Source organism: Tachysurus fulvidraco, chromosome 23, assembly GCF_022655615.1.
Source record: "Tachysurus fulvidraco isolate hzauxx_2018 chromosome 23, HZAU_PFXX_2.0, whole genome shotgun sequence".
In the NCBI taxonomy this organism is placed as follows: domain Eukaryota; kingdom Metazoa; phylum Chordata; class Actinopteri; order Siluriformes; family Bagridae; genus Tachysurus; species Tachysurus fulvidraco.
Window position 1 is genome coordinate 19,491,195 of NC_062540.1, and position 17,186 is coordinate 19,508,380.

The window sequence follows — 17,186 nt, forward strand, 5'->3', positions numbered from 1 at the left end:
CTGAAGTGAATTCTCTCAGATTTTGCCAATTGTTGCTAAAATGTTAATTAGCAGAGGTAATGCTAATTTACCTACATTACATTTACACACAATTTGGAAAGGAGTGACAGATGAATTGCAGCATAACTTAAGCTTCAACAAATAATTGTAAAGAATGTCTTTGTATGGTGTAGCATAATAATTTCTCTTCCATGGAACTAAGAGCACTGAACCTGTTTAAGCATGATTAAGTTTCGAATGGAACTCCGGTGAACTCAAGAACCCTGACTCTGATTCAACTCCACTAACACTTTTGGGATGTACTGGAAAGCTGAATGTAAGGGCAGTTGTGGTTTAAACAGTTAAGGTACTGGGTTACTGTTTGGGTGGTCAAGACCCAGTGCAATGGTTGAGCTTGCTTGAGCAAGGTCCTTAACCGTTTCTGCTCCAGGTGAGCTGTATCATGGCTAGCTCTAACAGCATCTTCCTAATATGGGATATGTGAAGAAAATCAATTTAATATGTGCTGAAATGTGCCAAACATAATACAAGGCTTAATCTTTTTCTTCTTCTTCTTCTTCTTCTTCTTCTTCTTCTTCTTCTTCTTCTTCTTCTTCTTCTGAATGGACAAATCCCTAGAGCCACAATACAAATATCCAGTAGATCACATTTCCATAAGAGTGAAAATGTCGCTGTTTTAGCAGCAAAGTGTGAACAATCTAACACATGTCAGTGGATATGGAATGAGATGTTCAATAGCCTTACTTATTTTAAATACAAGAAACACCCAGAAATTCAACAGCGTTTTAACAGTATGTTTTTAGAGATTGTATATTTGACACAACGTACAGTACAATCCACAACAAACACCTTTGAGTGTATGGTATAAGAGCAGATCGTGTAGATCCTAGAGACTCTTCTTCAGAAACAGAACTAGATAATCCTGTTTCAGTTGTTAGGATGCTTCAGATGACAGGATGCACAACAGAGGAAACAGAAATTCTCTTTTATCCTTCAGCAAATGTAGCATGGCCACTCCCACACCACTGACATGGATATAAGCTTTTACACACACAACAGAAACACACAGAGAAGGAGTACAGGAACTGCTACTTGTACAAGTCTCAGGATGTGGAAGACCATCATTTTGCTTTTTCTTCTGGCAGTAAGTATAAATATTACTGTACTAATTTTATTGTACTATAGTTTGTTTTGCATAAGTCAGAAGCTTATTGGGATGAATATTATACATTCATTTACTTATTTCCTAGAATCTAGGAGTTGGGGAAGGGGATAATAGCAAAAGAAAAAAGTGTACATGTGAATTAGCACCAGTGAACCAAAAGCTATAGATTTTAATAGAAATAGCAACATGAATTATTGCAGCTGTATAGAATAAAAAAAGAAATATAATTCACAATGTGCAAAATTGTTTATAGGATTATAGTATGATACAGAATGTTGGGTTCTTTTCTACACACTTATTATGGTTTGATTGTTTTGTTTTGCTCTCATGAGAAACCCAAAAACCTACAGAAGTCTGCTTTTACTTTTAAAAGCTTCATTTTTAAGGGTGAATATATTTGATTAAACAACTAATACACCAGTAATATTTCTGGAAAAACTTCAAATGATTTGATTTTGCAATTCTAGCATGTAAAAAAATAACAAGCGGTGCTCAAGCATCACAGATATTTTGATAGCTGTAACCTGTGTTCAAATAATAATAATAATAATAATAATAATAATAATAATAATAATAATAATAATAATAATAATAACATTATTATTATTATTAGTAGTAGTAGTAGTAGTAGTAGTAGTAGTAGTAGTAGTAGTAGTAATTAAAAAATGATATTGTTGCTATTGATACTTAATATTATAAATTTTATTGTCTGTGGCTTTAGAGCTTCATATAGACACAGGAAAAATAATTTCTGCTGCAATTTTGTTCTATTACAACTGAATGATTGGGTTCATGTTGTTTTAAAAGCAAGTTTGGATCATTAATGCATTTATTTATTGACTTTTTTTTACTTAATGACTTACTTACTTTGTATGTATTCGGCTGTAATTACACGTTATTGTGCACATTTCCAGCAAAAATTCTAACATGTGATGTGTATATGCCAGGTCTTCTCCATAAGACATATGAGAAGACATACTGTATGACACCCAAGTTTTATTCCCTATTCATTTCCCAAGGACCAAAAGCCAGCATTTTTGATCATGTGCACAAAAAAGTATTGTGGAAATGCTGAGAAATGTAATAGCGCATCTGTCCTAATGGGGCCACACTTTTTAAAGTACATTTCTTTAAAGCTGTACAGAGGCATAAAACTGTGGGACTAGAAGAAGATGAAGAAGTATTCACACCTAACCATAAACCATGAAACCACTAAATATTATCGAAGTATTCTAAACATTTCTGGGTCATTATCATGCCAGAATGAACAAAAAAGTGCAGCACACCTTTACCATTTTCATTAATGGTTCATCAGGATGGGTCTCGACACGTGAGAATTATTTTGTTTATGATTCCCTGTACATCCTTCTAACTATGCATAAAGTGCATCGACTCGAAAGCCTTAAAGGCTAAGCAAGAACCAGTTTGTGAATGTATACCACCTGTCAAATATGTTTGAACATATGTTTTATTACAGCTTGACTACTGTCATTATGATTTAAGTGACACAATTAAATAAGGGAGCCTGGAATGTATTTACCGCTTCATGCCAGATGCTCATTCAAATGTATATATTTTAAAAATTGAGGGTAAAACCATTAGAGTAGGGGGTTAAATACTAAAACCACTGAATGCTGCCAGTTCATCCGTTATATTAATCTGATCACTAATAATCTGGCAATTTGTTGTAAGATTTTATTGGTTTAACAGTCTTAGTTTCATAAGAAAGCTTTCATTGCGTTGTGTGTTTTTCAGCTGTGGTCCGAGAGTTCTCACGAGCAGACAAGCCAGGACGGGACCAGAAACAAGACACATGTATGTATTAATTAATAACTTAATTAAGCTTATACTCACATAAATGATTCATTATAAATTGACACATACATTAAGGGTTAAAAACTCAATTATATTGTGACTTTTTGTACAATATAAGGAGGGTGTGCTCATTCGGTCCAAGAGGAGATGGGTGCTGTCTACTTTTGAAATAAATGAGGAACTTCCTGGACCTTACCCTCAATTTTTTACAGAGGTATCACTTTTATTATTTATCAATTTATTCATTTATATATGTATGAACTGGGTTAGAATCTTTGAAGTAAAAGCTGTTATCACCTTTAAAATCCAGATGTTAACATCAGGTTATGTGAAACACAAAACATGTTGTTTTAGAAGCCAGGTCTAGAAAATATTACAAGTATTCACACTTCGCACTGGTGGATCGTAACCAGGTTGAAATTTTGCTTGTCATCAGCTGATCAAAAGTTTCAGACCATAGCCTTTAAAAGTTCAAATCTGTTAAAAAATATGGCTTTAATGTCATTGTTCTTCAGACAGTCGCACTGTCTTGATCTCCTGATGGCAAAAGCAAAATGTTTTTTGCTCTCGCCAAAGTGCCATTGCTGCCGAGATTGGACGTAGTATGACGGTTGTTTTAAATTTCTTAAAAGATCCTGAGAGATATGGGACAATAAAATCAAGTGGTAGACCCAAAGAAATTTCACCTGAACCTAGCCGGAGGATCCGACGGGCTGATCCTTGACCCACATTAAGGCCGTTAACCATAAGACAGCATCTGCGAGAGAAGGGCTTAAACGACAAAAAACGTCTTTGAAAGCCATGTCTCATCCCTCACCACAAACTTGCCCATTTGGAATTTGCATGGGAGCAAAAAAACATGGGACACTGAAAGTTTTTATTCTCGGACGAGCAAACATTTAACTTGGATTACAAGGGGATCCAACTGGAGATATTTTCTACCCGACACAGTGGAGGAGGCTCCATCATTATCTGGAGTGCTTTTTACAGCACTTCAATGGGAAAATGGAGCTTCAGGTTGTGCAGGGGTGTCAAACAACGGCTGGGTATGTGGACATGTTGCAGCAGGAAACCCTCTTGACTTGGGGCCCTTTGTCTGTGTGGTAATGACTGGGTCTATCAACAGGACGACGCTGCAATTCACAACGCCCACCTGACGAAGGACTTCTTCCCGGACAATAACATTGCACTTCTGGACCATCCTGCATGTTCCTCTGAACTAAATCCCCATTGAGAATGTTAAGGGATGGATGGCAAGAAAAGTTTACAAAAATGAACATCAGTTCCAGACTGTGGAGGCTCTTCATGAAGCCATTTTCACCACATGGAGCAGTGTTCCCACCAGACTCCTGGAAACAGTTGCATCAAGCAGGAAACGAGTGTGTAAATTGACCAACAAGATAAGAGGGGCTTGTCACTACTGAGTCCTTTTTTTCTGTTGTAAGTATTTTTGGGCGATGGTCTTAAACCATTCATCAGCTGACGAATAGCCTGTTTGAGTTTAAATCCCGTTTTCGATAAATTGCCAATCTCTGTTTTGAAGCAGTTCTTACAATCTGGTTGTGATCCACCAGGGCAAAGTGCAAATAGTTGGAATGTTTCCCCTGGTCTTATGATTTTGTTCAGGAGTGTGTAAAGAAGAAAATACAGATTATGTAGATCAGCCACAACATTAAAACCACTGACAGCTAAACTAAATAATATTGATTATCTCGTTACAATGGCATCTGCAAAGGGACGGGGTGTAAAAAAAATGGGCAAGTGTAAGGATCTAAGAGACTTTGACAAAGGCTGAATAGTGATGTGCAGTGGTTAGATTCTACCAGAGATGGGGGACTTGAGTCATATGACTTGACTCGAGTCAGACTTAAGTCGCAAATTTGAGACTTGCTTGACAAATATTTAAAAAAAGACTCGACTTGACTTTGACTTGACATTCATGACTTGAGACTCGACTCGGACTTGAGTTAAATGACTCCGAGATGGGGGACTCGACTTGACTCGAGTCAGACTTAAGTCGCAAATTTGAGACTTGAGACTTGCTTGACAAATATTAAAAAAAGACTCATGACTTAAGACTTACTTGTGACTTGCACATGTGTGACTTACTCCCACCTCTGGTATCTACCCAAAATGGTCCAACGAAGGACAACTAGTGAACTGGAGACAGGGTCATGAACACCCAATGCTTGCTGATGCACATGAGAAGAAAAGGCTAGTCCATCTAGTTCAATCCCACAGGTGGCTGAAAAAAGACTATGCTGAAAGGAGGCAAATCATAAAGTACATCGCAGGCTCAGAGTTTTTTTTTAATACCCACACAATATTATGCAGCTGGTTAATGTTAAGGTTACCAAGGTCTTTTTCATTCTACATAACAAGTTATAGTTACTGTATGAGCTAAGGTCTAAGAACCCTGGTCTTCTTCATTCTACATAACAATTTATGAGCTAAGGTCTGAGAACCATGGTCTTCTTCATTCTACATAACAATTTTGCATTTGTTATTACAAATGTGCTCAAAAAGAGCTTTACTTCCTGGTCAAAGTCACATTTGCCTCTCAGTCTTTTATGACAGACGTCCTAAGGATTAATCCTTCCCAATCCTTCATCCTTCACTGACTCAAGTGTGTTTATTTTATTCTCTAGTTATATATTACCTTAAGATTATTACAACATCTGGGGTTTATTCCCATGTGTCTTATGACTCCAATCTTAATCCCCTTAAGGCATATCACTCTGCTTCAATGCATTCCTGGGTTCAGGAATTTTTCACAATAATCGCTATATGTGATATGATGAATTTTTTATTGCTCAGACTTTCTGTAACATTTAAGATAAACTGGATTGATCTTAATTATATTTGAACTTTTCCCTTTACTCTTCTGGCTCCAGTTGCACAACGATAAACACCTGAATCACTCCATCCTATTCAAAATCAGTGGCCAAGGTGTGACAGAGAAGCCATTAAATGTGTTCACCATTAATGAGATGACTGGTGAAATTTTCCTGCACAAGCCCATAGACAGAGAAACCAACAAAATTCTCAAGGTGAGTAATCAAGAATGCATTTTAATAAGATCTTTTTTTAAAGTATTTATTTTATAAAAAATAAATAAAAACAATTTGCATAGTGAATGTTTAATATTAATTTTCACTATTAATTCAACGGATTTTCGGGGTCCGATATGTGGTGACCCCTTAAAAAAAAAAAGAAAAAAAGTGGAGCAGCCTAAAGAGGGAAAAATAATAATAATAATAATAATAATAATAATAATAATAATAATAATAATAATAATAATAATAATGTATTTGTAAGGCATTTATTTAATGTGTTTAATTTTCAAAGTTGATCGAAATAATTGTTTTATCTGATGTTTCTGTTCTGATGTTTATTTCAAGAAAATAAAGTTAAAATAAAATTTCAATAGATGTTTAATTTCATTTATAATTAGGTGAAGTTTGACGTGATTGACAAAGAAACTCATGAAATTGTTGACAAAACCTTGGCTTTCGACGTGAAAATAAAAGATATAAACGATAATATACCTACATTCAAACCTGAAGTTTTAGACATACATATTCCAGAGAACACAAAAGAAGGTAAACATCACACACACACACACACACACACACACACACACACACACACACACACACACACACACACACACACACACACACACACAGATGCTTATAAAACAAACAAATTAAGAAATTCTAAGTTTTTATGCGTAAAAAAACCTCACAATCGTAACAATAAACCTTTTGAAGGAACTCCTGAAAAAAGTTCTGGAGTAATTATTACACTTTATTTTTTTGGCCCATACCAATTACATTATTATTATTATTATTATTATTATTATTATTATTATTATTATTATTATTATTATTATTATTATTATTTTATCACACTTTTTCTGTCTATTCTTGTCGCATTAGGTCAGCTTCCAATTTTTCTGCAAGCAATAGACGATGATGAGGCAGGCAATGACAATTCTCGCATCTCCATGAGGATAGTGTCTCAGGAGCCAGCACTGCCAAAAATCTCTCTGGACACTAGCTTGAATGAAAAAGACCAAAAACTCGCAAAACTCGTCTTCAGCGGGTGCTTTGATTATGATGTGAGTGTAAACACACATACTTTTTATATCTAGATTATTATCTATTATTATGCTATTACTATTATCATGAATTGTTTAACGGTGAAATGTGAAAACGTGTGAAATGGCTTACAAAATTTTTTTGTTATAAAACACACTGTTTCCTGTTGGTAAAGAAAAATAATTCAGTGATGAGGTGAGGTGATGTGATAATCTCAGCTGTATAAAGACTTTTCCTCACATGGGGAGATATCTTACTGACATTATACTCACGTAGACACTTGTTTTGCTCTCATGTACTTTAGAAAGTAAAGACATATAAAATGCTTGTCGAAGCACAGGATCATGGAATACCTTCGCTCTCATCCACTGCGACTATATATATCCACATCAATGATTCTAACACTCACGCTCCTGTGTTCACTGACCTAAAGGTGAGCATTTGCCTCTATCTCTACCTCTACCTCGTCCCGATTTACTTCGACTGTGCCAGATTATATACCCTTGACACAAATACAACTTATTACAAATTAAACAAGTCTCTAAACTCAAGTATCAGTCCATAAGATCCATAAGAGCACTGCTTCACACTCTACTCAAAATGCTTCCATCATTATTTATCCAAATATATAAATTCCCTCAAAGCATAACAGTCCTGCTGGATTTTATGTATATGATGTTGTTTAAAAAAACATTTGAGACCTATTTTTTACACTGTTTTTCTTTTTATTCCTTAAGTGGTTAGTATACTAAATTAGCAGGAGTTGGTAGGTTTTTACAACTAATGCATATGTGTGAAGTAAATAAAAATAATCCCATTACTGACCCCTGAGGCACTCCTAAAACAGGATCCATTTACTAGACTCAATACATTGCTTACAATTCCGTTCATACATGAAATAAATACTAAATGTTGTACTACATGATTTACTACAAGTAAATACTACATTTTATTGTACTACATGATCTTGCTAAATGCATATTTTATGGTTCACAATGTCTGGTTTACAAAATCTTTTAAATTTAAACATAGAGCATTAACTGATTTGACAATTTATTTCTACTGGTCCAGTTCAACGCTAATGTTTTGGAAATGGAAACCAATAAAGAAATTTTAAGGATTCCTGTGCAAGATAAGGACACTCCCAACACTCCAGGATCCAGAGCAGTGTTCACCATCCTGAAGGGTAATGAAGAGGGCAACTACAAGATTGAAACAGACCCACTTACCAACGAAGGAGTGCTGACTGTCATCAAGGTAGATTTCAGAAATTCACAATAGATTACAATATTATTTAAAAGTTAAGTTTGTATAGTATAGGATATAAATAATAGCTTTGTGTCCCCTACTGTACAAAGAGTTGTTGTTTATTGGGTAAAACATACATAGCACGACATATTGTGAGATTTAATGTGTGGATATTTATGTCCTTGCTCTACAGGGAAAGGATTATGAGAGAACCACTCTAACTGAACTGGAAATAGGAGTATACAATGAGGAGCCTTTATTTTTTTGTGTCGCTGGAAAGCCAGTTAATCCCATTCCAAAGACTTTAACTAGGAGCAACAAAGTTAAAGTCGCCGTCAAAGTCATTGATGTGAATGATCCACCGGTGTTTCACAACAAAATACATATAGTGCACAGGGTTGAGGAGGAAGAGCCCGGAGAGGTGTTGTACACTCCCACGGTCACAGACGAGGATTCAGACCCAGCTAAGATCAGGTATGCAATTAAAATCAGGTTTTACTGTGAGTGATGCAAAGAAGTTGGGTTGTTTTTTAGCCTCAGATAATTACAGCAATTTTCTGTGAAAAAATACTTACAGAGGCTTTAAGCTTTAAAGTGTAAACATTTCAAGAGCAGAAATGAATAAATGACTTGTGTGTTTCAAGGTATGAACTATTAGAAGATCCAGCTAAATGGATGTCCATAGACCCAAAGACTGGCATTATTACCCTGGCAAAAAAGATGGACCGTGAATCTCCGTATGTCAATGGGAGCACCTACACTGTTGTGATGAGAGCAATAGATGATGGTACAATTTCTTAGCACAAATGTATTATATGTTAATAATAAATAAATAAATAAATAAATAAATAAATAAATAAATAAATAAATAAATAAATAAATAAATAAACTGAATCAAACAAAAAAAATGAACCTCAATATCCACACTGTTTATTCTCACAGCCGAACCTCCTGGCACGGGTTCAGGGACTCTGTTGATCAAGCTGGGAGATAAGAATGATAATGCACCTTATCTAACCTGCAACCCTTCTGTGATATGTGGGAACAAAGGTGACAGAGTGAGAGTCACCGCACAAGATGCTGATGTTTTTCCATACAGCGGACCATTCATCATCACACTTGACAAAGATGATCAGGAGCTGAAGAGCATGTGGAAGTTTGAGCACACAGGTGATTAATTACTGGATAATGCTGTTTGTCATATACATTTTTTTATTATTATTTAATTAAACTAAAATCTGCTTCATTGTTGACTATATACAATTCATATAGTTTGAATTAGAACAGTTTATTCCACAGTATTGTTGAATGCGTGATTCTTGATTCTGATTGGTCGCATGGTGTTTATAATGCTTTTATAACAGCAGCCCTGTTACAATAACTAAATAACTGTTGCTATATAACTATAACTAACTACTGATAACTATAACTGTTGCTACAGTATCTAATTGCAGACTTATATATATATATATATATATATATATATATATATATATATATATATATATATATATATATATATATATATATATATATATTAACTTATACCAGCCTGTGATTGTAATTACCTTTAGGTCTTGTTTATAACAATCTGTTGTGTTTCTGCCTCAGTGTCTGAGATCTTACTGATTAGCATGAAGAGTCTTCCATATGGAAATTATACAGTTCCTGTGAAGATTGCTGACCAACAGGGGGTGCAAGCAAACGATGTCTTGCAAGTGGTGATATGTGACTGTGGGAACGGAACTGTGTGCAAGAACCGGCTACCATATACGTCCACCCTCCATATATCAGCTATAGTTATAATTTTGCTGGCAATACTGCTCCTGATAGCTTGTGAGTCTTTCTATATTATTTTTTTTACAACAATTACAATCATGCTCCTTAAACCAGTTGTAATAAATAAAAAGCACAACTTTACTGAAGCTTCCAAAAGGATCACATGATAAACATATGCTGGCTTTTAGTGTGGAAAAAAGGTCATTCCAAAGACACCCCATGTCTGAATTATAAAAAAAAGCACACAACTAGAAATTTAGAAAGTATTTCAGCTCAAAGTTGTAAATAATGGCTTTAGACTGGTTAAAAGTTCAAACTCGGTCTAATAAAAGTAAAAACAGAAAAAGAGACTGATTCCTTTATATTCCACTAGAAATCCTGGATTAATATCTAAAGATTTACCATCTTTAATTATCTAATGACTTAATGACTGAATTATGAGATTAAGATATAATTATGGATTCTTTTTTTACAGTGCTGCTCTTTTGTTTTACCTGCAAATGTCGAACGAAAAGAGATTTCATCTGGCAATTTGATGGAACCCAAACCTTGATCAAATACAACTTGGAAGGAAAAGGTTCATGCGAGGAAACACCAATCATTCTGGTGCATGTTTATATACGTCATATTGTATTCTTACCAATGTTTTCCCATTCAATATAATGTCAAGTTATTAACTAGTTCACTTCTCTTTCTTTGTGTGGAATGGGGAATGTACGGGATGGTGCGGGTGGAGTATTCACAAATATACATTTTATTTCACCTCCTAACTAAAAATTTTAAAACTGAAGAGGTGATGTTGAATATCGTCCATGGTTTTGCTCCACAAGTAGGCTGTGAGTCAGAAGAGAGAGAGAGATTCTGGAGTAAGTTAGATTAGGTGATAGACAGTATTCCCGGATGGGAGAGGGTATTGATTGGAGCAGATTTCAACGGGCATGTTGGTGAGGGATACAGAGGTGATGTGGAGGTGATGAGCAGGTTTGGTCTTAAGGAAAGGAACCTAGAAGGACAGATGGTGATGGACTTTGCTTTGGGATGTCAGGAGTGGCAGAGATGAATGTCAGAGTAGTTCAGGATATGTATGAGAGGAGTATGACAACAGTGAGATGTGCTGTAGGTCAGACAGAGGAGTTCAAGGTGGAGGTGGGGCTACTTCAAGGATCAGCTTTGAATCCCTTCTTGTTTGCTATGGTGATGGACATGCTGACAGATGAAGTCAGACAGGAATCGCCATGGACATTGATGTTTGCAGATGACATTGTGATCTGTAGTGAGAGTAGAGAGCAGGTGGAGGAACACCTGGAAAGGTGGAGGTCTGTTTTAGAAAGAAGAGGAATAAAAGTCATAGTAAGTACAGTGAGGTTACAGGGGGCTGAGGTCAACAAGGTGCAGGGGTTTAAGTATTTGGGGTCAACCCTCCAGTGTGATTGAAGAAGGGTGTACAAGACAGCAGTGAGTGTAGCTCTGCTGTATGGGTTACAGACTGTAGCAGTGAGGAAAAGACACGAGGCAGAGACAGATACAGAGATGAGGATGTTGAGGTTCTCTTTAGGAGTGACGAGGATGGACAGGATTAGGAACGAGCACATCAGAGGGACGGCTCAAGTTGGCTGTTTTGGGGACAAGGTCAGAGAGACTAGATTGATATGGTTTGAGCATGTACAGAGGAGGGAGACTGGTCTCTTTCATTTCCTGTCTATAACACACAAAATTCTGTCCTAACCAATTACAACCCTTTTTTTTGTCCACATCTCCTACAGTGTCTCTAAATGTTTTTGTCCCCATTACAGCTTACAAAGGCCCCTAATGGACATATTGACACAAATAAACCAAAGGACATATGTGCAAACTCATCAGTAAGTTTCACATTTAATAAAGATTATGTATCACCTGTCAAAGATAACTGGTTAATGGCAAATAACTTGCAGATTACACGATGTGATTGTGAATATGAAATTCCACACTGCGTTTCTCTTAAATGCATGTTTATGAAATCTAATCTGACACACAAAATTGTAAACCAGTGACCTGACCAGCTAAAGAGATATTTTCCTGTAGTGCATAACTTAAAATATATTAAATTCGTAGACAGACAGACAGACAGACAGACAGAAAAAGTACAGGCTGCACAGGGTTATCACACTTACTGAAGATGAGTTATTTTATTGCTCCACTTTAACTTAACATTTTGCATTTTTCTTCCAGGTTCCTTCACAATTCACCCACAGCCCAAATGGCCTTTATACCGGCTTGTCCCCATTACGGTATACACAGGTCCCTATTGGATCTAGTGATAAATCATGGAACATCTACGCACCAGTAAGTTTCACATTCACTAAAGATTATTTGTCAACTGTCATAGATAGCTGGTTACAGTACGTAACGCCATCTGATTGTGAATTTGAAATTCCATGCTGTGTTTCTCTTAAATGCATATTTATTTTCATTTAATTATTACGGCAAAAACAAATTGTGATGTTCATACAGTAATATCTCCTGTGTTTTATGCCCAATCAGACCCAAATTAGAAGCAAGCATAGCTACCCCACCAAGGTAAACTGATTTACATACAACACAAGCTTTCAGATATCATTTTAAAATGGTATATAAAATTTATAATTTTGCATATTCTGATTGTCATATATTTGTATTATCCAGAGCCATCAGGATATAATGAAACAGCATCTACAAAAGGTAAAATTTAGCTCTCTTATATATTACATATAACAACTGATCTTTATAAAAGCTACATGGGTTTCTGATTGGTCAGAAAGTTACAATGATGAGAAATTGCTACCTCAAGTTAGGGTGTGGTAGCTTAGTGGTGAAGGTGTTGGTCTACCGATCGGAAGGTCGTGAGTTCAAATCCCAGGGCAACACAGCTGTCACTCTTAGGTCCCTGACCAAGGCTCTTAACCCTCAGTTGCTCAGCTGTATGAATGAGATAAATGTACTGTACTGTAAGTCACTCTGGATAAGAGTGTCTGCCAAATGCCATGAATGTATCTGCAAATCACAGTTTATTTTAATGTTCTTGTTCCAATATATTACAAGGAATTCACAAGGACAGCTGTGCTACATAATGTGAAGCCTAATAATAACCTAATTATTATTAAACCACTGTTTATTAAAAAAATGCTGTTTTTAACCAAAAAAATGCTGTTTTTAACCAAAAACAGTCAAACAGACAGACAGACAGATAGACAGACAGACAGACTGTCTCTGTTCCCTGTCTGAACACCAGGGGGACGTTCTGACAGGCTTTGTTTTATCTATGTGCCGTGTTTTGTTTTTGTTTTGTGTGTGTTAGCCCCGCCCCTTCCTTAATCCATTCCCGCCTCTGCACACCTGTTCCTTGTGTCTCAATGATTACCTTCCCCATTTAATCCTGTGGTTTTGTGCTTCATGATTTCTGTGGTTTTTTGTTGTTGTCTAATCTCTCTAGTAATGTCCTTGTGTTTGTAGTTTTGTTATTTCCTTAATAAACCTATATACATTGTAAATACTTAATAAATTGTAGTAATATGCTGAGCTTAAGTGAGATCACTTACCATCTAATTATCAGCTGCAAATGATCTTTCTTGTCAATATCAAAACTCTATACTGTATTTATGGTCTTCATGTTAATTCTCTCTTCTTCCGATGACTCTGTACTGCAGAAGCTCTGGAATCTTGCTATGGAGCAGAGGATCTTCCCTGAAGAACACCCACAAGATTACAGCTCTGAAGGAAGCATTACCGATGCTGTGTCAATTGACAAGCTCTCTGTCCACAGCACATTAGATGATGATCTGGACTTTCTGCTGGATTTGGGGCCAGAATTTTGCACTCTGGGTGAAATCGTGCAGCAAGGAATACAAGAGAAGTAATTTTTTGAATGATCTCACCTCCTAATGGATCTTCCTGAGTAGCTCTGCTTCACACATCTGTGATTTTATGGATATCATACCACAATCTTTTGTGGATATTTGCCCATTTCAATCCCTAAGACTTGTTACAACTGTTCATGTTTTTGGTGTCTCATCTTCGCGGTTGTCTTCAATACTCAACTTTTCAGTTTCGTTTCCCACTTTCCATATTTGGCCACAACTTCCAGTTTTTATTACCTCACTGTCTCTAGTGATTGTTTAGCATTCCGGATTTACTCTGATAAAGGAGTCAGATTTCTCTTTTTGCACGTAGACACAACCGATAAACTCGGACCCCACTACAGCAATACATGAGCGATCCATTCTGAGACCACCTTAATACTTTACGTCTGATTTATGGCTCAAGTAGTAACAGGCTGCCACTGGAGCGCTAGGGTCCTACACCAAAGTATGCAGTGGTGGGTAGAATGATGACAAATACTGTAGGGTGAAAGGCTGATAGAAGCAGTTGGCTACATCAACAACAGTTCCTGTCCAGTTGCTCTACATGGATTTCATAAGGCATTGAAAAAATTCCATGGATATTCTGGCCAATGTGGACACGATTAAAGGATTTTTAAGACACTCCAAATGTCCTCTACTGGATTTGGATCTGCTGAATGGGGAAGCGATTAAAAACATTGATCTCACTGGCGTGTTATCATTCTGGAATCATTTCTAATGTAAATTGTGGACATCAATTCTATTTTATGTTATGTTTTCATATTATGTTTTATGAAAGCCATTGTGTTCAGATTTGACCTGTCCATGCTTTTGCGTGTTCGCTTGCCTTTGTTGTCTGTAAGTTTTGCTGTAAATATTTTCGGTTCTTTCACTTGACTTTTGTTGGTTTTTTAGAGTTTGTGAATAACATGTACACAGATGTATATTTAACGGTAGTAGGGATTAGAGGTCTTTTTGGGCCTTAAAAAATGTACCCGACCCGAAGCACTTTTTACCCAAACCCGACGTGCATAATTTTTTTTTTTTTTTTTTTAAAGAAAGACCCAACTTGAGACAAACCCGAAAAAAATAGACCCGTGTCCGACCCGACGGCAATTTTTTTTTAACCCGACTGGACCCGAATGTTGTGTCACCCTACAGTAAAGTAACTGCTACAGTGTGGATTCAAAATTGATTGACAGTTCTGTATCAACGAAAATTAGCTTCCCGCCAGCCGAACCTGCTCGGGTCTCGGGTCGGACTTCGGGTTTTCGGCTCTAAGTGGACACGTGAAGACCTATGGGACGGGATGTGAATGCCATTACTGTTGTTTGTAAGAAAAGATAAGTTAAAATATTGTTGTGTTATAATAATAATAATAATTATTATTATTATAACACAACAATATTTTAACTTATCTTTTTATATATCTTTTTATCTTTTTATATCTTTATATAATTATTATTGTTATTATTCTTATTCAAAAATATATATTTAGCTGTAATATAGTTTGTGTTCATTTTTTCTCATAAGTGAAAATTATTTATATATATATATATATATATATATATATATATATATATATATAATTAATTATTTTCTGACATTAAAAATGGTTTCAAAACAGTCTCCTGGCTTTGAAGTATACCAGCCTGTAATTGTGCATTAACTTTTGTGCCTCTAGAGTGAAAATAATTCAGAATTTGTTTTTTTTTTACTAGAAAATGAGGCATTTTTTCATATTAATGAGGTTTACTATACCAAATATTACAACATTTTTTGCAAAATATATGTTAATATGTTTTAAACAAGTTAGACAAAAAGGTCAAAAAAAGGCTATCAAATTAGCAGTCAAAACAGACAAGGTCAAGTTGACTCTGCGCTCCTAATTTGCATAGGAATTCAGACGAGGTCTGCAGGAGGGTTAAATTATGCAATATCGACCCATTTTTTATAAGTTATGAACATTCATCTGAAATACCCTTTAAGTTATGCAGTAAATAGCATTTAAACAAAGTAACTGCAAGAAAAAGCTTGTGCTTTGTATTAACCATTTGTTGATTACAGGTACGTAAAACTTTCCACTTATTGCTGTAAATATAAGTTATGCAGTAAATAGCATTTAAAACTATTCAGAAAGTGTTTATTGGCCTTGACCCCCAGTGCTCAGCAAGAGTCCAGTCCTTCAAAAACAAATTGTTAAAGTTTGTTCATATGGCTAATCAAAAGTGCAAGTTCTGATTTGTTCCTGTTTGTTTTGTAGCTGAATAACAGTGCAACATATGCCAAAGTCAGTTTTGAGTTTTAGTGTAAGGTTTTATGACTTTCATGTTTTGTTTTTAACAGTTGTAATACTTGATTGCTCTAGCGTATGTGTTGAAACTCTGCTTGTTTATTGCTGCAGCATTTTAAGATTGTTATTCTGACACTTTGAGAACAATTTTCTGTTTCTTTCAACAGTTTAAAAGCATTTGTGTTGGTTTACTCCAGCATTTTAAAGTTATTACAAGTTTGCCTTTTTTTGCTTTCTATTTTATAACAATTTTATATATTTTTTTATTTTTAATTATTTGTTTTATTTTCATGACTGGAGTAAAACTATATATGAGTCCAATTTTTGCAGGTTTTTTTTTTAATTTTTGCAGTTTTTTTTTGGTTCAACTTAAAAAAAATTGAGGTAATTTGCTGCAAAGCTTTTTTGATTTTACCGAACTTCAGGGCTGTAGTTCTCCCTACTCGTTTCTTAAAGTTCACTCAACCTGCTTTTTAACTTTAAACAAACTCATGATGACTAGTTAGATGTACTTACTGAGGAAGGTTAGATGTAGTAATATAGTGATATAAATAGACATAGTGATAGAAATATAAACCATAAAATATAAACGAACATAAACCCAATCATGAAAAGGCTAGAGAAAATAGGTGGGTCTTTAGTATGGACTTAAAACTAGAAATGGAGGGTGCCATCCTAATCTCTAATGGCAGGGAGTTCCATAGTCTAGGACCGGCCACAGAAAAGGCACGCTCTCCTCTACGCTTGAGCTGTACACGATGGACCACCAACATACTGTAGCCTGGTCAAATGAATGAAGACTTCTAATAGGAGAGTAGGGATGAAGAAGTTCAGATAAGTAGAGAGGAGCGGTATTATGGAGAGACTTATAGACAAAGAGTAAAATCTTAAAATCTATTCTCTGAGAAATCAGCAGCCAGTGAAGATTT

At 35.6% G+C, this 17,186-nt stretch overlaps 1 protein-coding gene across 1 annotated transcript; it reads left to right on the forward strand.

The window, feature by feature from the left end:
- The first annotated feature begins 295 nt into the window (after positions 1 to 295).
- LOC113650694 (cadherin-like protein 26) lies at positions 296 to 15,302 on the forward strand. Its single transcript, XM_047806834.1, has 18 exons — positions 296 to 1,144; positions 2,921 to 2,980; positions 3,099 to 3,194; positions 5,875 to 6,030; positions 6,435 to 6,582; positions 6,922 to 7,103; positions 7,388 to 7,516; positions 8,155 to 8,340; positions 8,525 to 8,805; positions 8,976 to 9,118; positions 9,274 to 9,501; positions 9,943 to 10,167; positions 10,586 to 10,716; positions 11,904 to 11,969; positions 12,319 to 12,432; positions 12,631 to 12,666; positions 12,772 to 12,807; positions 13,773 to 15,302. Exons 1-18 carry the CDS (start codon positions 1,031 to 1,033, stop codon positions 13,980 to 13,982), a joined length of 2,541 nt encoding a protein of 846 aa, XP_047662790.1. The 5' UTR covers positions 296 to 1,030; the 3' UTR covers positions 13,983 to 15,302.
- The last annotated feature ends 1,884 nt before the right edge of the window (positions 15,303 to 17,186 follow it).

What these genes read in the sequence shown, in the direction of transcription:
- LOC113650694 (XM_047806834.1), top strand. Translation starts at nt 1,031, where the DNA reads ATGGATATAAGCTTTTACACACACAACAGAAACACACAGAGAAGGAGT. An exon ending in GATGAGAGCAATAGATGATG is followed by an intron (nt 9,119 to 9,273) that starts GTACAATTTCTT and finishes TTATTCTCACAG; the next exon opens with CCGAACCTCCTGGCACGGGT. An exon ending in TGAAACAGCATCTACAAAAG is followed by an intron (nt 12,808 to 13,772) that starts GTAAAATTTAGC and finishes TCTGTACTGCAG; the next exon opens with AAGCTCTGGAATCTTGCTAT.